At 61.2% G+C, this 20,434-nt stretch overlaps 1 protein-coding gene across 28 annotated transcripts in view; it reads right to left on the bottom strand.

Moving 5' to 3' along the window:
* The window catches only part of CACNA1G (calcium voltage-gated channel subunit alpha1 G), a 61,228-nt gene that overhangs the window by 14,026 nt on the left and 26,768 nt on the right, over positions 1-20,434 (bottom strand). For 5 of the 28 annotated variants that reach the window (XM_026513153.4, XM_048224158.2, XM_048224184.2 and 2 more), the window contains exons 10-26: positions 18,636-18,787; positions 17,671-17,856; positions 17,461-17,575; positions 17,212-17,367; positions 14,277-14,345; positions 12,692-12,776; positions 12,414-12,607; positions 11,146-11,577; positions 10,125-10,225; positions 9,797-9,920; positions 7,978-8,046; positions 7,652-7,836; positions 6,720-6,846; positions 5,017-5,142; positions 4,331-4,420; positions 3,560-3,752; positions 1,600-1,653 (exon numbers count right to left, since the gene is read on the bottom strand). In XM_026513153.4, coding sequence (XP_026368938.3) covers positions 1,600-1,653; positions 3,560-3,752; positions 4,331-4,420; positions 5,017-5,142; positions 6,720-6,846; positions 7,652-7,836; positions 7,978-8,046; positions 9,797-9,920; positions 10,125-10,225; positions 11,146-11,577; positions 12,414-12,607; positions 12,692-12,776; positions 14,277-14,345; positions 17,212-17,367; positions 17,461-17,575; positions 17,671-17,856; positions 18,636-18,787 — 2,458 coding nt within the window. Of the gene's footprint in view, positions 1-1,599; positions 1,654-3,538; positions 3,753-4,330; positions 4,421-5,016; positions 5,143-6,719; positions 6,847-7,651; positions 7,837-7,977; positions 8,047-9,796; positions 9,921-10,124; positions 10,226-11,145; positions 11,578-12,413; positions 12,608-12,691; positions 12,777-14,276; positions 14,346-17,211; positions 17,368-17,460; positions 17,576-17,670; positions 17,857-18,635; positions 18,788-20,434 lie in introns of all 28 variants that reach the window. The other 23 variants (XM_048224141.2, XM_048224162.2, XM_048224193.2 and 20 more) reach the window with 13 other exon arrangements.

Here is a 20,434-nt window from a genome sequence, read left to right as displayed (position 1 = left end):
GGGAGGAGACCTTGGGGCCAAGAGAGCCTGAGTATGTTAATCCCTGGTCGAGAAGCCTCTGCGGGCCAGCCCCATGCTAGGGCGGTATTGGGGTACATGTGTGAGTGTGGATGCTCCAGTCTACAGACCAGGTGACCCCATAAGGGACAAGCTGAAGCTCCTTCCTCCCACCCTCCCCCCACACACACCAGGAAATGGCAGTACAGCCTGACACAGAGATGTGGGACCCCGGCAATCCAGACACGAAGCTGCTGGAGGCTCCTGAGCCCCCAGACAGACAGATGGTCTCTCAATGCCAAACACCAGAGCTCAGCACCATGGGGACAGGAGACATCAATCCTCAGGGATGGCCTCCCAAATCGAGGCTCAGGGGTTCCCTGAGCCCCCACAGATCAGGCAGCCTGACACCTAGAGGGCAGCGTCTGCCAGAGTCTGGCTTCTGGGGTAGCGCAGAATAGAGGGGAAAGGCCCAGCGCAGTGGTTTCCAGCCTGAAGGCCCAAGTCCCCCGCAGCCTGAGAAGGCAGCCACGTGGGGGTCCTTATGTTCTTTTCAATATTTCTAAAAGCTTAAAAGAAATCATATCCAGGCCCATGTGAAGATCCCACAGACTAATTTAATGGCAGAAGGGTTTCTTTGCTCTCGTTCTGTTCCGTGTGAAACCTTCCGCAGCTCTGGTTGGCAATTAGGTCTTCCTTTGATTAGCAAAAGCAGCGAAACAAAGTCATTACCGAGGTGCGCCTAACTTCAAAGGCAGGCTCTTTGAACGTGGGGTCTGCTGGAGGACACGATAAGGGGTGCCCTTGGGCACGAACAGGTTGGGAACCACTGGACAAAGACATCAGAGGGTGGAACGAGGCCCCGCAGCCCTGTCCCAGGCTCCCTGAGCCTCTGACCCTCTGCCTGGGGGCCGTGTTGGGGGACAGCAGCCTGAGGACCGGGTGGAGGACAAGCAGGACCACAGCCTTCCCAGGGACACGGCTCTCAAAGACAAAGACCCAACTCACCCCTGAAACTTTGGCTTTTTGGGGAGAGAAGCTTGTGGCTAACTCAGGCCTTCGATTGCCAATCCTGCTGTTTGTAGCGAGGACGTGGCCACCGCGATTACTTGACTATTAATGAGTCTGTTCAATTATTCATTGTTACATTTTTAAAACAAATCCTTCCCCTCTCTGCTCCTCTCATCCCGCTTGCCTGGATCAAAGTCTCCCCTTCAGACAAAAGGAGATGGGCGAGATTTGCGGCTCTAATAATCGAACGGTGTGACCCAGGGGAGGAGCGGGTGTGGGAACGGGTAGCAGGGGGCTGGGCAGCTGGGCCGTTGGAAGCCCTGAGGGAGAAGGAGGGTCCTCCAAGAGGTGCGTGAGGAAGGAGCGTGCAAGACCCTCCCCTCCCAGTCCGGCGTAGCACAGGCCTAGAGGATGACGCAGAGCCCGGCGCCCCAGGAACCCTCACTCCCTCACCCCAAGAGGAAGGAATCAATGAGCCAAGGAGGGGGGAGCAAAGAGGACATCGCGGCACGCATGAGGCGGGCCTGGGGGCAGGTAGGGCTTGACTGCCCCCGGGCCTCGCCCTGGAACCCGCAACCCCAGACGCAGTACCTGGCGCCGCGCTGGATGAGCTGCCGGAAGCAATTACATCGTCCAGCATTAGATCTAAAAGAACGAAACACGACATTGGTCACTGGCCAGACCGGCCGGGCTGGGCAGGGCCCCCTCTAGGCAGCGTGCTTCCCCTCGGCTCCAACCCTCACTCCGCCTATGAACGGGGTGCCCCGAGCATGGGTGGCTGGTCCTGAGTGTCCAGCCCCAGACTCCAGGCCCAGGGCACTTGAGGAAGATGAGCCATTGGGCCGGCTCCTCAGGGTCACAAGGGCAGGGAGACGGAGGCATGGGGAGGGGCAGGCAGCCTGTTATCAGAACAGATGTCCACTTCTCCCGGCACCTCGGCCTGGGCAGCACCTGAGATAGCTCCAGACCCCAGAAGGGGAGCCAGCTGGTCAGGCAGGGCCACAAGTGCCTCCTGCCAAAAGAGTTCCATCTGGAGAGGCCCCGCCCAGAAGGCAGACTGCAAGGAGGGGGGCGGATGGAGCAGGGGTGGGAGCTTGGCTGCTGGGGGGTGGCGCGCCTGCTCGGCTTCAGGCATCCACGGGGACAGCCCAGATGGGGCTCCTACCCCAGAGTCGAGCAGGGGGCCTGGGGCGCGGGCACTGAGGATGTGGGACGTGGAGAACTGCAGCACCCACCCCTGCCCAGGAGCGGGTATCTCCTCTCCATCTCCAAGGGTCCTGAGGTCCTGCCCTACCTCCCGGGCACAGGGAGCTCTGGCTCTGTCCCTCCCCCGCCCAGCCCCACCCCCGCCCCACCCCCTCCCCTTGCTTCAGGTGTCCCTCACAGGTAGCAGGAGATAGGGCTAGGGGCAGAGCAGACGGAGGGACACAGCAGCCCCTAACCCCTTTGTTGGTACTCACATTTCAACAAACCAAAGGGAAAACTCAGAGCACTGCACACATCTTACTGTCGTGAGGAAGACAGTTTATAAAAGGGTGGAGAGGAGGGAACCCCGCAGCCCAAACAGAGACAGACACACAAAGCCTTAGAGAAACCCACGCAGAAAGATACTCAGCGAGACGTGGGCCGTGACTGAGAGAGAGTCGCAGAGATAATTGAGTACCAGACAGACGGACAGGGACCCCAAAGACAGGGAGACAGGTGCAGACACACCTGGAGAAACAAAGGGGCTCCAGCCTGTTCCTTCTCTCGCATCCTTCCTGGAATCTGTGTCTTTCCCCTTAGTCTGGGCCTACCCCTGGTGTAAGAGTGTGAGGAGGGATGGGAGGGGCCTCCCCCAACTACCGCCAAGAGATGTTGGAGATCCCAGGTGAGGGGGCTGAGGAGTCTAAGGCCAGAGAGTCGTGAGCTTAGAGTTCCTATAACCTCATACCTCCCCTGAGAGATTCTTTCCCCCCACCCTGGCTTGGCAAAAAAAAAAAAAAAAAAAAAAAAAGGCAGCCAGGAAGCCAGGGGCTTTTGCTGGAGATGGGGGGAGAGAGCGGATCTGGGGTTCTCTCACTCATTGTCCATTTGTAGGTTCCGCTGAGGCCTCGCTCAGCAACTACAGACCCTAGGCAGGCCCAGGTTCCAGGTGCTTGCTCCCCAACCCCAGGGCAGGCGAGTCTGGCACCTGAGCCAGTCCCTGGGTCTCTGGACACCGGCAGGCGGCCAAGTAGCGGGATTCGCATCCCATGAGGCTCCTCTGAGAGGCGAGCTGGGCGAGGTCGCGCATCACCTGGCGTCCTCTGAGGAGTATGATGCTGAGACCCGGGGAGCCCCGCCGGGGAGGGGGGGTCGCTCCCCCTCCCCCATGGGGCTGAACGGGTCTGCTTCATGCGTGCTCTAAAGGCTGACATGCTCTTGAGGGGAAGGAGGTGAGGAGGGGGTGGGAGCACCTTCTCCCGGCCCCCAGCCACAGCCCCTGGTCCCCTGCCGCCACAAGGCCAAGGTCAAGCACGACTCAGAGAGATGTGGAAAGACTACCGACCAGCCATCTGCTTCTCCTTACTCCTTCTCTTTTTCTCCAGTCTCCGTAGACGCTTCTCCTCCCGCCGCCGGGCCTCCTCCTCCTCCTGGTGCTGCCGACACTTGTGGAAGTTCTCCACCACCACGCCCACAAACATGTTCAGGACAAAGAAGGCCACGATGAGCAGGAACGAGATGAAGTACAGCAGCATCCAGGGGTTGTGGTTCATGATGGGCTGGTGGGGGCCAGGAAGGACAGGTGGAGGCATCAGCCTGAGGATGCGTCAGACCCGGCTGCCTCAGGGGCTGCCCCACAGCCTGCGTTCCTTAAGACATGGCCTGCAGACTTAGTTAGCTATGGGGCCCCAGCAGGTGATCTAAATGAGTGATGTGGCTTTGGTGTTAGGCAGTAGGGAGGGGTGGGGACTGTGGCAAAGTAGAGGGGTAGGTATTCTATCCAAAAGGGGCAGCTGCTTCCTTGTTCCAGGTAACTCCTGCCCTGAAGGAACGCTAGCCCTAAGTTCCCAGGATTAGTCCTTAGACTAATCCTGAGCTGGTGCGATCCTGGACTTCCACGTGCAATCCACCAATTTGAAGATGTTTGCCACTATTCAAAAAAGTGTAAACATATTGCAACCCAATAAAACACACCGGGATTTGGCCTGCAGGCTACCAGCCAAAGCCTCTGCTATAAGGGGTGAGGCCTCTTTGATGGCATTTTGTCCATCAGCCTCCCTCTTTCTGTCCAGGGCCTGCATCCCATCATGCTTAGAGCAGCCTGGGCCCAGGTGGATCCTGCCCACCCCAGCCCTACCTGTTGGTCCACACCCACAGCATCCAGCCCGTCGTACATGATGTCCACCCAGCCATCCTTGGAGGCCAGCACGAACAGGGACATCAGGGCCTTGGGGGAGGGGAGGAGGAGAAACCACCTGAAACCGAGGATGTGTGGCCAAACCACCCACCACCTGTCCCCAGAGCACCCCCTGGCAGCACCTCGGGGCCCCTCGCCTTTCAGGGGTCAGAGCTGAGTCACACTCAGCTGGGACGAGAGCTCTCTGTCCCAGGGCTCCATGGCTGGTGTGAAGCCAGAGGAGTCCTGGGAGATGATCAAGCCCTCTGACCTCGGCCAGGTGGAGCAAGGGACACCAGAGCCCCGGACATCCAGAAAGCAAAACCAGGCCGGGTCTGGGAAACACACCAGCAAAAGTGAACGAGCAAATTTGTTTTCTACACGGCTCTGCGTTTGCGAACACGGAAGAAGAGAAGGCGTCGCCTTGACGATATAAACGTGCCCCAAGCAGACACACACATCATCTCCCTGCATCCTTCCCCGACTCTCCATGGATATACCAGGATGACCCACGCACCCGCAGACGAAGCGGAAGCCCTGGCAAGTCAGTCGCCCTGTGCGCATCGGGACGCGTGGACTCGTGTCCTCTCCGGATGCCTGCCACCGCCACCGCCACCCCCACCCCCACCTTGGAGCATGGAGCTCACCTGGCCGAGGTTGTCAAAGTTGTACTTGTGCCGGACCCACCGGTAGCTGGCCTCGGCACAGTCAGACTTGTTGGTGATGTTCCTGGTGTCCTCGCCCTGGCATACGAAGAACTTCCCTTTGAAGAGCTAGACACACACATGCCCAGAGACAGAACTGAGTGAGCCGTGGCCACAGGAAGCCCTGAGCTCCCCAGCCCCACCTCTCCCGCACAAGCCCTGGGGCCCAAGAGCTCCGGGCACACCCTGGCTGAGGACCTGGTGTGCGGTGTGCGGTGGGGTCGGGGGAACACCGACAGGAACCTCCCCTGCAGGCACCCCTTCCTCTGGGCTCCTGGGAGCAGAAACCCGAGAGGAGAAAAGGTCAGCGGGGCAGGTGCCTGGGAAGGATGGGGGGAGGGGAACGGTCATTGGTTTTCTACAAAGGGAGAAGCCAGTGGTTCTCCAAGTAGGGTCCCTGGACCAGCAGCATCGGCATCATCTGGGAACACGCTAGAAATGCAAACTCTCAGGCCCACTTTAGACCCACTGAATCAGATCTCTCGGGGAGGGGCCAAGCAGCCCGGTTTAAGGCTAGCTATTATGGACTCCACTTTACAGATGAGAAAACGAAGGCTGAGTAGTGAGTTCACACTCCGCTAGGGTTGAATAACCAGTAGGTGGCAGAAAGGGGACTTGAACTCAGGTATTTCTGACTGGAAAGCTCGCCCTCATTCTAGAACAGACCAGGCTATGACTGTGGGTGGGGAAGGGAAGGGAGGGTCGGGAGGACCAAGAGGCCTGGGCAAGCCGCTGAGGATGGACCTGAGTCCACCGGAAAAGCCCAGGACTGGGCTCCTGATGGTTCCCTCTGCTCATCCGAGCTGGCTGGAAGTGAGGGAAGGGGAAGGGGCACTGGGTGTGCCAAGAGGCACCACACAGTTTTGGCAAATGTACTCCAGCCTGGTCCCTGGGGCTAGAGAATTCAAGGAAACCAGGAACAGCCCTCTCCCCGGGGCAAAGAGGACACTCCAGGAAGCCAAAGGACGGGAACGGGAGGGGCGGTAGCCACCCAGGAGCTCCCCCGCTGTCCAGACAGCCGGCTGTCTACCCTGAAGCCGAAACAGCTGGAGCCGGGGGTTCTGGAAGGCTGGGGTGGAGGGGCTCCCCGGCTTCTGGGGGCGCCTGCTGAATCCTGCAGGCAGCTCTTGATCTTTTTTTCTTCCCGAGCCAGTTTCCTCCCTGGGCCAGAGGCCCAGTTTCCCCGGCAGCCCCCACTTCCTGCCTCGTCTGGGGTCTGCACCCTCCTGCCTGCCAGCTTGCCGCTAACCTGGCCCAGCTGTCTGGACCCTGGCTCCCCGGGCCTGGCGCGCAGCCCGCTGAGTGCAAGCAGGGAGGGAGGGGAGGGGATCCCGGAGCAGACCAGGCCAGCGCCGCGTCTGTCCTCCAGAGCGCGGGGTGGGAGGGGGGCAGGAACAGCAGTCTGCAGCTGCCACAGGTCAGCAGCCTCCCTGAGGCCCTCGTCCCCTTTGGGGACCTCTTCTAGGCTCCTCGTTTTCTCCAAAACGCCCAGGAGGCAAAGGGGCCTGAGGCCTAGGGCCTCGAGGGAAGTGTCCCCGTTTATTCCTTTCTGGAATAAAGACAGCAGCAGCAGCTTGAGCCTCAGCAGTCGAGGGCCAAGAGGAAGGCCACTCCTCGGGTTTCCACGACCCCCTGGCCCCACAAACCTGCACCCCCAGGATGCCAAAAATGATGAAGAAGGCGCAGCAGATGACCACGATGTTGCCGATGGGCTTCAGCGAGGACATGAGCGTCTCCACTACCAGCTTCAGCCCCTGGGCCCGGCTGATGACCCTGGGGAGGGACGGAGGGGAATAAGAGGGGTTCCTGCAGCTCAGACGCTCCCTTGTCCCTTGCCCTGCTGCCCCCCCCCCCATCTGGGCTCACCAGTCCCCATCCTGGACTCTGGTTTTCTGGGCTCCACGTGCAGAACACTCCTCTTTGCACGGGATGCCTGCCATGGGGACTCCCGGCCCCAGTCTCTCTAGACGGGATGCGGACACCCCCAACCCCTCCCAGCTCCCCCTCTGCTCCCAGATGTCAAAGTATGACCTGATGGGGTTGGGATGGGGACTCAGCTCAAGGGAGGTGGAATTCAGGGATGCAGCGTGTCGTGGGGACAGCGAGGCTGACTTGCAGGGGGCATGGAGGGTGCAGGCAAGGAGGGGGAGGAGGTGGGAGGGGGATCATCACTAGTCAGTCAGTATTGTCCCCATCCGTGGAAAGTTCTGACATGGGAGTGGGGTGGGGGTGGAGGGTGATTGTGGGCGGGTCTCCTGAGACAGCAGATTCCCTGTCAGTGGAGTTGGCTGGTGGGCGGTCCCTGAGAGGCGTGTGAAGGCGGGGAAAGGAGTCTGTTACCTCGCCAGGGAGGACGGCCACCCCCAACGGTGCGACCCAAAGGAGAGCTTCAGCTGAAGGACAGGAGGGCCCTGCCCATGGCCTCTTATATTGTGGCCTGCCCCAGGTCGGGGGCACGGTAGCCTCGAGCAGCCTGTCCTGTGGGGGTCACAGGCAGGAAGCGGGGACTCGTGGGGCTCTCGCTGCACCGCGGGGTTGCTGGAGGCGGCCCCGAGGAGGACGCTCGGCCGGGGCGCACCTGAGTGGGCGCAGGGTCCGCAGCAGCCTCAGCACCCGCAGCATGCCCAGGATCTTGGTGCCGCTGTCGGAGACCATGGACACCAGGATGTCGATGATGGAGATGAGCACCAGCAGCCCGTCGAGAACGTTCCAGCTGCTGCGCAGGTACGCCTGCTCCCCGAAGCACCAGCCCAGCGCTACCACCTGGGGACGCCCGCCGCATCACTGGCCGCCGCCGCCCTGCGGTCCCCAGCCCTGCGCTCCGACCGTGGTCAATCTCTCCAACCCCCCCCCGCGCCCCCCAGGAAACAGAGAGCCCCAAAGCAGCACCGACCCCCCCATCACCTTCACGGTCATCTCTGCCAGAAAGACTGCAGTAAAGATGTAATTGGAGAGGGTCAGGAAGATGCGTTCCTGCAAGAGACAGCAGGCAGGTGTCGCCCACTAGGACCCCCCTCCGTGGCCCGGGCTGCTCTGCATACAGAAGCCAGGAACTGCCTCCAACATTTGACTCGGGAAAATGGCCCCCACCTTCCCCAACAAGGCAGACAACCTCCTCTCCCCAGACCTCTCCCTCTCCCTCTCTCTCTCTCTCTCACACACACACAACCAGCGCCAGGCCCCCTGACTCACTTGCAGCTCTGTGGACAGTCTGAACAGCACTGCCTCCCGCCCCCCGAATGGCCTGGAAGGAGAAACGTGCCCCAACAGTGCTGTCATCTGAGCTCCGTATCTCAGAAACCCTCAAAACTGGAGCAGAGTTTACCTTGATCTCTGACCCCCCTTATTCCACTCTCCGCCCTTCTCCCCGCACTTGCTTTCCTGCTACATGGCCCAGAAGTGGAGCCACAGGGCAAGCAAGGAGCCCGACTAGAGCCCGTGTATCCCCTGGCACCATATGGGGGCAGGGTGGGAAAGGTGACCCGGCCCCCTGTTATCTGTAGGGGGAGTCCATCCCTGGGTGGCCAGGAGAGGGCGGACAGGACCAGAGAGGCATCAGAGAGTGTCAGAGAGAGAAATGGAGGAAGGGAAAGAGAGAAGCAGGCACAGGACAGAGCAAGAGGCGGAGGGGTTGAGGGGAAGATGGGGGGGTGAGATGTGGTGACAGAGGCAGAGGGCCCTGCAGCAAGGCTTTGGGCGGGTGGCAGACAACGGGGCCATGGGACCAGCCGTTCTTGCTCCACCCCACACAAGCCCCAGGGGTGCTCCCCTCAGCCACCTCTTCCTAGGCTGGCCCTCCATTCCAAAGGGTCCCTCCATCCCCACCCTGGCCTGGCTGGAGCCCACCCTAATGGGGACTAGGAGCCCAAGAGTGCTGAAGTCTGAATGGCAGGGTGGGGGGGCAGTGAGGAAAGATGGGGGGGCCACTCTGACCAAGTGGGGCAAGATGTCGTGAGGGGCAAACATTGTCTGGGGTCGGGGCCCACGGTGCCCGGCTGGGGAGAGACAGCTGCCAGAGCCAGCGGGGCCCATCCCGAAGAGGGGCTGGGCCCCTGGGAGTGTACGTCCCCATACTCAGGCCTCTGGCCCTTCCTCTCCATCTGAGGGGGACTAACAGGTTCACAGCCAAGCAGAAGTGACCGGTGTCCCCACTAAAGCACCTGAAAACCTACTTTTTTGTGACCTGGCAGGACCAAGAGGAGCGAAGGGCATCTCCCTCTTTCCTACTCTCCATTGCCCGTGAGATACGCTGCGCAGGATGTCTCCCCCCAGCAGCACAGAGGTCGTGGGCGAAACCCAGACCTTTTGCAGGGAGCAGGGGAAGCAAGACCACTGAGCCCAGCCGGGGCCTCTCCTGCTGTTCGCATCACCCCAACACTCGCCGACTCATACATGTGCCCCTGGGTCTCTGGCTCCTGAGCACGTGCTGTGCCTGGGAAGCCACGGGGCTCACTTTTCACCCAGGTAAGGAGGAGCACCCACCCCACCCCCCAGCTGGGCTGCTGTACCATAGAAGGGAAATAGAGGCAGAGGCAGGAGAGGGACATGGGAGGCAGCCCGGAGCGCCAGGCAGGGAGGCCTTAAAGGAGACACCTGGTCCCCTCCCTCCATGTCTCTCTGGGCCTCCTCGCCCACCTGGCTGGCTCTCTGAGCGCTAACCCCGGAGGGGGCTGGCACCCAGCAGACACTCAACAGCCACCGAGTTTAGTCTTTGGTGACTCACAGCACTGTGGGGGTCGATTTTGGGACGCTCCATGGCGATGGTGATGCAGTTGAGGAAGATGATGACAAGGACCACATGGTCGAACATCTTGTGGGTGATGATTCGGTGACATAAGAGGCGGAACCTGCTGGAAGACAGGCAAATGCTGGGCAGGGGGCGAGCAGGGCAGCAGTGAGAGGCCTTGCCTCGCAGCCTCTCCCCCTCCTGGGCCCTCCCAACCCAGGGCCCCTCTCTCACTTGCCCCTAGGCCAGGGGACACTTCTAGCATCGCTGGGATGCTGTCACGGGGTCATTTCCCAGGAGGAGAGGTCAGGGACCCCCTGCTCACCTTGACTGAGGAGGGAAGATGTATGCGGACCAGGAGTCTCGCTCACGGCAGCAAGCAGGCAGCCGGGCTCGGATCCACGCTCTCATCCGCTCCCCTCTGCTCTGTAGAAGGGTCACAGGACTCGTGTGCAGGGCCCAGTCCCCGAGTTCCCCGAGCCCACCGTGCTCCTCGTCAGCAGCTCCGTGGCCCTCATGCCCTGTCTAGCCTCTCCCGCGCAGCTCAGCCCTCTGCCGTGCTTCTCTTCCTTGATTCCTAAGACCCCCCCATCTCCCTCTAAGCCCCTTCTCATCCCTTGAGCATCACTCACTTCGCTCATCTTCACCTTTCCTCCCCTGCACCCCCTCTTCCCAGGCTGTCTGCTCTTATCCTCTCTGTCTCCAGCCCGGCCCCACCTGCCCTCCCAGTTTCCCTCCCCGTGGGGCTTGGAAGCCGTATCAATTATCAAACATTGTCCCCATCCCAGCTGTCTGTTCAAAGATACACCTGGGACCAGCAGACACTGGTCCCTTTCTCCTCGTGTGCTAACCCTGAGGTCCTGGGTCCCTGTGCCCCATCCCCAGGGCTCAAGGTGGTGGTGAGGGGCCCAGGGGAGGGGTGAATGGGTAAGGGCGGGTGTGAAGTCAAGGCTTGTGATGAGGTTGAGATGAGAAAGGGGGACAGGGGAGGGCATCCATTTGGAGAGATGAGTGATGGGTATTTCTGAGTCACAGGGGGAGGGCCATGAAAGATTCATACGCATCTGCCCGAAACCATTCACAGCCACGAAGGACTGCAGTGCCGCAGCCCCGCGATGACGAGGATCTGGGGCTCGGTGGGGTGGGCATCGGGAGGAAAGGGGCTGTTCGGGGCTCCACTTTCGGGCTGGCACCCCTTGAAATCCCTGGGGTGTGATGGGGCGTGCTGGTAACTCCCTGAATGCCACAGAACCGGGAGGGGGTGGTCCAGCCCGGTGCCAGGTCAGACACAGCTCCCCTCGCTCAAGGTCAGGGGTGAGAGGTCACTGTGCCCACAGGGGCCTCACCAGGTTGCCCTCGTCATCGCCATCATCCCCATCCAGTGGGGGGTCGTCGGGCCGCAGGACCCGGGCCAGGCGCCCCGAGGCCGACTTGCCATTGCAGTCCTGGTGCTCGGAGGCTGAGCTGCGGCCACTGGCCGTGCGGTGCAGTGCGGGCACCTGCAGCGTGTCCGGCAGGTCGAAGGAGTTCTTGGCCTCCCGCTCCAGGGAGCCCCCGGGGCGCCGGTCGCTGCCCGCTGGACTGGCCCTCTCCTCTTCCGAGCTCTCGTCCTCGTCCTGGCTCTCTCGGCCCTCACCTGACAACAGGGACCGCCGCTCCCCACTCGGACTCCTCCGCTTCAGGCTGGGGGCACGGCCCAGGCTGTTACGGCTGGAGCGCCTGCTGGTCCAGCTGCTTGCTGCGCTCCAGGGGCTGTGTGGAGAGCTGCGGGCGCTCGGCTGGGGGGGCAGGCGGGGAGCCAAGAAGAGGGCGGTTGCCACCAAGACCTCACAGGCCTGCACCCGTTCCCATGCACGCTGTCTCCCGTCAGCCCCTCCCGCATCACATCAGGAAAGGGGTGTGAGCAGGAGCCCTGGCCCAGACGCCTGGGTGCAGATTTCTTACTCCAACCAGCTGTGTGACCTTTGGCAAGTTACTAAACCTCTCTGTGCCTCAGTTCCTCATCTGTATATGAGCCTTGACTCTAGTACCTATTCCTCATTTAGACGACTGGCAGTATGCAATGACGGCAGGGGCACGGGCCGCGACGATGGCTCCTGGATTAAAGTGCCGGCTCTGTCACCAGCTCACTGCGGAACTTCCCACCAATCAGTCTGGCGATCTGAGACTCAGATCCCCATCTTACAGATGGGGAGAATCATGATACCTCCCTCATAGGGTTGCGATGAGGATTCAGGGTGTTTAGAACATTTGGGAGCAGTATCTGGAACAGGGCCTGGTCCACAGTCATTAACTGCATGGGGTTTACGATTCTTACAATGAACTATTAAGAAGATAAGGACCCCCCCCCCCCACTTCCAAAACGCAACTCAGAGGTTGAGCTTCACAAAAGATCACTGAGTTAAGGGACCGAAGAGTAGGATTAGAACACGGCTCTTTTGCCCCCGAGGCCAGAGCCCTACACCTGCCTGCGTTACTAGCCCTACTGACTTCCCTGGGGCTTGTCCAGCTGATGGCTCAGAGGCTGTCCCCCAGGGCCTGTCCACTTCCCTCCTCTTTTCTCTCCTGACATCTGCACATCTCCCACTGTCCAGCACCCCCATGCCCCCCATACCGGTGACTTCATCTCATTGGCCGCCCCTGGCTCAGCAGACCCGCTGCTGCTGGTGCGGCGGGAGGCGGGGCCCAGCACCTCGGCCAGGCCGGTGCTGGAACTCTTGGGGAGCGACATGGGTGTGGCGGCCGTGTGGATGATAAGAGGTGGCAGCAGGCTCCTCCGCAGCTCCGGGTGCTCCCCCAGGGACACCACTGCTGGCGGAGAGAGGGAGAGACCCTGAGTCCACCCGAGGCTGGCCCAGGGCCAGGGGCCGCACCCCCAGGATACATACTCACAGGCCAAGCGCTTCTTCCTGTCCCCATTGCCATCCAGGCTGGGTGAGAAGAAATCAGGCTCTGACTCGGACTTGGTGGCATCTCCCTAGGGTAGGGGAGCAGCGGGCCATTAGGACCCTGGCCGGGCAGGGGTTAGTGGGATGGACTGAGGTCTCCCTGTCTCCACACACACACACACACACCACACAGAGGCTACAGGAACCAGCAACCACGGCACGAGGCATGCACTGGCACAGGCCAGACCACCCAGGCGTGGGGCCCAGAGCTCCCCAGGGCCCCCAACACCTCTGCCTCCCCCCAGCCACACCTCCGAGAAGGCCACGGCTCACCCCAGAGCCCACAACACAACCAGCCTGGCTGGGATGGGCTCCACGAAGGGCTGAGGGGAGAAGGGAGAGTGAGCCGGGTGGGTGGGTGGCAGAGGCCAGAGGGAGCTGAGGACCTAAGTGAGATGGTTGCTAGAGCCTAAACTCCAATTTGTGCCCTCTGCTTTCCTTCCGTGGCTGCCCTCCCCCCGGGGCCTCAGACCTGAGGACCCCAGAAGGTGATTGAAAGACCCCAGACAGAGCAGCTCAGCCCAAAGAGGCCACTTGAGGCCCTCTGCTTCTTCCCCTCGTCTTCCCCAAGACCCCGCCCCTTCCCCTGGCCCCATTTGTACCTCTGTCCCTGTCTCTGGGGCAGTTTTTCCTTCTTAGCAGGTCAGTAGGTTCCCCAGTAATTACATACTTCTCCTTAAGAAGTTATTAAGAAATACTTGATTGCTACTTTTGATAAGGACATAAATATTGCGTAATTGGCATCTCAGGGGATCATTTTCATTAACTCAGTTTACATCCCTAACGAGGCTTTTAATTATCGAGCGGGAGCTCCAGGGGGCTGCTCAGGACGCACAGCACCGTGGGGTCCCGCGGGGATCCTGGCTCCGGCCCGAAATTCCAGTACCAGTGCGGGAACGGCAGAGCACAGGCTCAGCGTGGGGGCCAGAGGAGGAGCACGTCCCTGAATACCTGCTGGGCCTCCCAGGCGGTCAGGGGGCCAGAGACTCAGAAGTGGATTTAAAATTCTGGTACCTTCCGGCAAGAGGCACCTCCACCCTCACGTCCTCCACAGACTTGTCCTGAGCTGAGGCAGCTTGTGGGGTCTCCAATAGGGGCTCAGGGCAAGGGGGAGGGGAGAGAGAGGGGGGAACACGGTCTGCGGCCACGGATCCCGAGTCCACGGAGGTCCGATGGCTGGGACTCCTCGGGGACCTCAGTGTAGGCACGCACACACGGTGTCCCCCACACGTGCACACAGAGGATTCTAAGTCCCTTCCTTCTCCCGCCCCTCCACCGGTCCAGCAGGGGACGGGAACGGTGCCCTGGGCAGGTTGATGGGGGCAGAGGCCAGGAGGCTCCCCCTCTCCATGTCCTCGGCGGGGGAAGGGACTTAAAATCGAAGCAAACCTCACGACACCAATGACCACCACAGCTACCACAGTTGCACAGGAGCTGAGCGTGAACACGAGCACAGAGACGGGGAGGCAGAGTGGAGGGGGCACAGGGCACGGGGAGGAGGGCATGCCGACTCATGATCGCGTACCTACCCCCTGGGAGTCGACAGGCAGCTGAATACAGCTTAACTGTCCACTCGCATCTTCCCGTTTGCTGATTTCCTACAGGGAGACGGGGAGGCAGGGGACGGGCGCTGGTCACAGGCGCTCGGGCTTTCAGACATCAACAGTGTCGAAAGAGGGTGAAGAAAAGGATGGTGCAAACTGGGCAGGGTGGGAGGGGGACGAGACACCGGGAGCTAGGGGAGGAGGAGAAAGGGGACAGAACGGCCTTCCAGAATTCAACCACAGGCCCTCAGGCCAGAATGAATCTGAAGGGTGAGGGCAGAGGCCAGGAAGATGGGGAGAAGGGCAGGGAAGGAGACTGTGCCCCCCAATAATCCAAATAATGACAGCTACCCTTCACTGGGGGCGTGCCAGCCCTCCCGAAACTGCCTTATTAATACCAGCTCGCCTCTCGCAAGGTGGGAAGGAGGGACCACCCATGCCATCTCAGAGGAGACACCTGAGGCTTGGAGAAGCTGAGACAACTGCCACAAGGCACGGAGAATAAGAGGTGGATATCAGCCTCGCACCTGAGTCTCCAGCCCCGTGCTGGCAGGGGCCTGGGGACTGGGCAGAGAGGGACGGCGAGGAGGAGGGGCTGGAGGCAGAGGCTGGGAGGGGGCTGAAGGCCGGGAGCTGGGACAGGCCTCCCCACTCCCACACGCTCAGCCCGCGTCCCTCCAAATCAGACCGGGTCCAGCTGCTCCCACTGGGATGGGATGTGACAAGTAACACGGGGATGACAGCTATGATGTTGTTTAATATCAATTAATGGCCTCACACAGGGCCTGCCGCCTGTTCATTTAATTAAGTGTGTGGATGATAACTATACAGGGATTCAGGGCACTGCCCCCCGCAGTCGGGAAATCAACAGCCGAGCCAGCCCAGCCCCCTGGGGCTCCTCCCTCTTACCTCTTGGCAGGGTGGCAAGGCCAGCCAGGGGCTACCCTTGAGCCCTCCTGCTAGTGCCGCCCAACAAAATGGGGGCGGCCACTTCCTCTACCGAGGGGGGTTGCCTTGTGTGTCAAAAAGCCGGCCATCACAATAGCAAAAAGCAGCCTCTCCTGCCAGATTGTGGGGCTCCCTCAAAGCCACATGTGCAACCCCCTGAAACTCGTTCACTAGAGGGCAGGTGTTTCTGGACACATTCAGGTCACTGGCATGGAGTGACCGACCCTCCCCTCCCCCACCCCGGTGTTGGCCCCCCCACATGCAGGACAGCGGGCAGCTGGTCCAGCCCCTCCTGTGGGCACTCCAGGGCCATGCCCCTGCCTCCCCCGTCCTCCCCAGGGGTGCGTTGATCTGGACATCTTTTCTCCATCCCAGCCCAGGCCTGAAGCACCAAGCCCTGAGTGGGACCCTCTCCTAGAGGCACCTGTGTGCTACGCTGCCGCTTGAGGATGCTGTGGCCCCAGGCCCTACCCCGCCCCCCTCAGGCTGGGGCAGCCACAGGCCCCCAGCAGGGCCGGAGTGAGTGACCTGCCTTCATTCCCAGGCAGACCTCGCGGCTGCCTAGCAACCAGGCCGGCAGCACTCCATCTAACAAGGTGTTTGCTGGGAGGGGCGGCGGTGGGGAGGGGGCTGTCTGCATGGGCACCTCTAGGCCTGCCAGGTGGCCGACCGCCCAGCTGAGGGGAGGGACATAGGCTCGGGGTGTTCTCCATTTTCCTCCACGGAGTTCCTCCTGTATCTTTGTGAGGGCGTCTTAGCCATCGGGCACGGTGGTTTGGAAGGGGCTGCAGGCCCCCATCCCCATCAGCGCCTCTGCCCACAGGCTGAGAGCAGTGGCTGAGCGTGGTAGGTATCCGAAGAGACCCTGGCTCTTCTGGGAGCACGGTGGCACCCCTTCACTTTTCAGGCCCCAGGGAAGCCCCAAGTAGGTGCCTTGCGCCTCCCCGCACAAGAGGCCCCGCCATCCCCCACGGCAGGGCGCGCCTCCCCTGCCAGCTGCCCTCGCTGCCACCCTGCGGGAGGAAATGCCATCACGGATCACTACAGAATCTGTGAGGCTGGCAGCAGGAGAAGGCCGGTGTGGGACAGCCACCCGCACCCCACCAGCCCAGCCGGCCTACGGGGAACGGCCCTCCCTCGCAAGGCTGGGAAAGAGTCGGAAAATAGATTTTTGTTTTTCCACCGTGTGCCGAGTATTTATAGACCCGGCCACAGCGGGAGTTTCCATCCGGGTCACCGGGAGAGAACTGGACCAAGAGCTGCTCTACGCCCAACCTGGAGCATTTCTAGGTTGGGTCAACCTGCCTGTGAACGATGCCCAGAGGCTGGGTCGGCCCGCAGCTCGGGGGAGAGGGGCAGAGCTGGGGGAGAGGGACAGCGCTGGGGGAGAGGGACAGCGTGCCGTCCTTCAGGCAGAAGCTGAGGCCTGGCACAGCATGGGCAGGGTCAATGTGAATCAATATTAATTGATGACGCTGCTTGTGACGAAGGTGATGGAGCCTGGGCTGGAAATAGGACGCTCGTCTCTGCCCTGCCTGCCGCTAATTGGGCTCATTTCTCACCCTGGGCAGCTTAGCCCTGCTTGGGCCCCGGTGGCATCTTCATCAGCTCGGCTAGAGCTCAGCTGACTTGCACACATGCTTCCCCCAGCCCTTGGCTCAGATGGGTCCCCTCCGGATGTCCCTGAGAGTACCTGTGCTCGAGATCCAGCTGCCCCTTCTGCCAACTTCTCCAGCTCCCCGGGAAGGATCTAGCCCACTTGGATACCGAAGCCCACTCAGCAGCTAACCTTGGCCCCAGGGATTCCCCTACAACCACCCTGTCTCCCCAGGGCTGAGGGGCTGCCTGAGACCTGGAGCCTTCCGCCCTGGCCCCACACTCCCACCCCCACCCCAATGCCTAGCCTGATGGGCACTTTTTGCAAGACCTCCCAGGCCAACCGCAGCGGCCTGCTGCGGGCAGGGAAGGTTACCTCCGCCTGGAAGCCCTCCACCAGAATGGCGACGAGCAGATTAAAGAGCACATAGTTGCCAAAGGTCATGAGGGCAATGAAATACAGAGCAGCCCAGGATGACGTGGAGGCCATTCCATTGTAGAGCACCTTGTTCCAGTCCTCCTGGGTCAGGATCTGCGGGCGGAGGCTGGGGGTCAGGGCCTTTGCCGGGGCCACCTCCCCTGCACCCCCCTCCCTCCGTCCACCCTCACCCGGTTACCCTGGCACCTGAAAGACGGTGACGATGGCCCAGAGCAGGGAGTCGAAGTTCTTCCGGTCCGGCAGCGTGTCCCCGTCTCGCTCCGATGCGAATTTGCAGCCAAAGAGGTGCATGCCCAGGATGCTGAAGACACAGGAGCCCCGGGAGCGGGGGTCAGGGCGGCGGCGCCCCGCCCCTCGGCCCGCCTCCCCGCCGGCGCAGGCGCGCACCGCCCTCACCTGAAGATGAAGATGAAGAGCATGAGCAGCATGCAGAAGGTGGCCACGTTGTCCATGGTCTTCATGAGCACCACGAGCTGCCGCTGCAGCGCCGGCAGGAAGCGCACCAGCTTCAGCACCCGCATCAGGCGGAAGGTCCGCAGCACCGACAGGCCGCCCCCCTGCTGGCCCACGATCTCCCACACGCTGCAAGGACGGCAGGGAGCCTGAGGCCCTGCGCCTCGCCCTCCCTGACCCCTCCCTCAGAGAGGGCCTTGGCCGTGTCTGAGGACCCGGGCACGCCCGCACGGCCTGAGGAGGCGGGGCGCGGGGGGGCCCCTGGGGCTCCAGAGGGGAGCCCCTGAGATGGATGCAGGTGACAGCTCCAGCCCTATCCCCCATCCGGGCCCACGATCACACCCTGGCAGCGGAGAGTGCTCTCCCAAATTCTGGCCAATGCAATGGCATGCCGTTATGGAATAGCTGCTTTGTTCTCCTCTAATGAAATCTAAAGCCAATTCCAGAAAGCAATAAAGCAGCTCTCCTGGCCCCAGGCCTAGGGGGACAGAGCACTTTCCCAGGGTCTTGGGAACCCTAAAGCAAGTTGCGGGTGTCTGAGACGGTTTCCAAGCACTTTGTGTGCACGGACAGCTGGCCGGGCCTCACACCTCCTTCAACTCCTCTGCAAAGCCAGCTCCCAGTCCTCACTCACCCCGGGCCCGCATGGGGTCAAGGGCAAGAAGTAGAGACAGGAGAGAGGAGACTGCACAGGGGTCTGGCCAAAGGAGACGCAAGGCCAAGTTCGGCCTGAGCAAGGTAGGGCCGATGGAGGGGATCACCCACCACTGGGGGAGCAGCAGGGCCTGCGGGTCAGGGGGGGCCTGACTCCAAACCCCTCCGCCCCAGAGGGACAGGCTGAGCAGCATCTCACCCAAGCCACCCCACGGGCATTCCTCAGGTGAGGTGCCGTGGAGGGGCGGTCACACCTGATGACAACGATGACGCCATCGAAGATGTTGTAGGGGTTCTTGATGTAGCCAAAGGGGCCGTACACCAGCAGCTTCAGCAGCATCTCCAGGGCAAAGAGGCTGGTGAAGACGATGTTGCTGATTTCCAGAGCGTTGGTCAGCTCCTCGGGCTGGAGGGCGGGGCAGGGCAGGAAGCAGCCGAGGCTCATCCCTGAGCCCCTCATCCCTGTCCTCCCTCGCAGAGGGCCACCGGGAGAGGAGTCGCAGGAATAGCCAGCTGGGGCTGGGGGGCGGGCAGGGGGGCAGTGGTGGTGGGGGGTGACCAGGCTCTGGAGGGGGACCCTCCCCCAAAGGGTCCATGAGGAAATGCACTTGGGGCAGCCGCCGCACAAAATCCCTGCTCTGGGTCTCAGGCTCGCAGGAAGCCTGAGCTCTAGGTTCTGCCCACCTCCTGCCAGGACCTCCGACAGCCAGCTCGTCCTGTGCTGCCACGCCAGCTCGGCAGGCCACGGCCAGCAGCACGGTGACGCTGGCCGACGTCAGAGCGTGATTGCCAAGGCCCCACACAAGTACGCAGACACACAGTAACACGCAAAGTCACACGTGCTCTACGATTACTCTGTGGACTTGGCAGCGTTCTCCTGGACAACTGTTGGCTACGCTGCCTCCTTCCAGACACATGCAGACACTGCACACCCCCACACACGGCACACACAAACACACGTGCACTCACAAACACACGCACAAGCAGGCACACTCACACAGACACATGCATGTGCGTGCAAACATACTGATGGGCAGAAGGGAGACTCCAAGAAGGGTTGTCATAGACCAGGAGGCACCTGGCGCTGCTACCTGAGACTAGGGCACCTGGGTTAATTCCCAGCCTATTCCCTGCCAATTCACTGTGTGACCTGCAGCGAGAGTCTCGACCTCTCTGGCCGAACATGCACCACGGGCGGTAACTGACTTCTATGCTTCTACCCAGGCTCTGAGACACGGACCAAGGACACATCCTCGAGAGGTCAACAGAAATGACGAACTTCTGCTATTCCAGCTCACTAGTCACCTCCCCCGCCTTCCTTCTGTCAATATTAAGTGTCTACTGTATGCCTAGCAATGCATCAGGTATTAAAGCAGCTACCAAAACATGCCCACTATGTTTCCTGCCTCCCGGGAGCCCAGAGTCTCGCTGGAGACAGGTTGTACACAAAATAGCTAAATATCCACAAGAGGCCTTAGATACTCAGATGCCAAAATAAATTCTCCAGACAGTAAATCCAAGAGTCTAAGGGAGAGACGGCGAAGGAGGGACACCCTGGGAAAGCCTTAGTCAGGAGGCAGCCCTTGAAATGGACTCCGAAGGTTTAAGTGGGGTCTCCCCAGGGAGAGGGGCGCAGAGGGCATCACAGGGTGGAGCACAGGCATGAGCCACGTTTGGGGACAAAGAGAGGGGCAGGGCTGGGCTGAGGCCTGGAGATGCAGGGGGAGACATGGTTGGCTCCGTGGAGCCCACTGCCTACCTAATGGGGTGTCTCCATCACCCAAAAGCCCAGTTTCAAAGCAGCTCAAGAAGTCTGAGTTCAAATAAACAAGCCGATGAAGCCCTCAGTCCCTCAGCCACGTCCCCCTGCTTGCCCAGCTGCCTCACCTGGCGGGCTGCCCAGGGAGGTCACCCGAGCATGGAGCCAGGCCTGGACGCCACCAAATGTATCCTAATGGCCTGACTTTGTGAGGCCAGCCTGGGTAGGAGGTGGGGAGACCTGGAAGGAAGGGCCTTCGGACCAGCAGGTGAGGAGGGTTTGGGGTCAGAAGCT

The sequence above is a fragment of the Ursus arctos genome, unplaced genomic scaffold (assembly GCF_023065955.2).
Source record: "Ursus arctos isolate Adak ecotype North America unplaced genomic scaffold, UrsArc2.0 scaffold_24, whole genome shotgun sequence".
Lineage (NCBI taxonomy): Eukaryota > Metazoa > Chordata > Mammalia > Carnivora > Ursidae > Ursus > Ursus arctos.
This window is presented reverse-complemented; position numbering and strand designations above follow the sequence as displayed.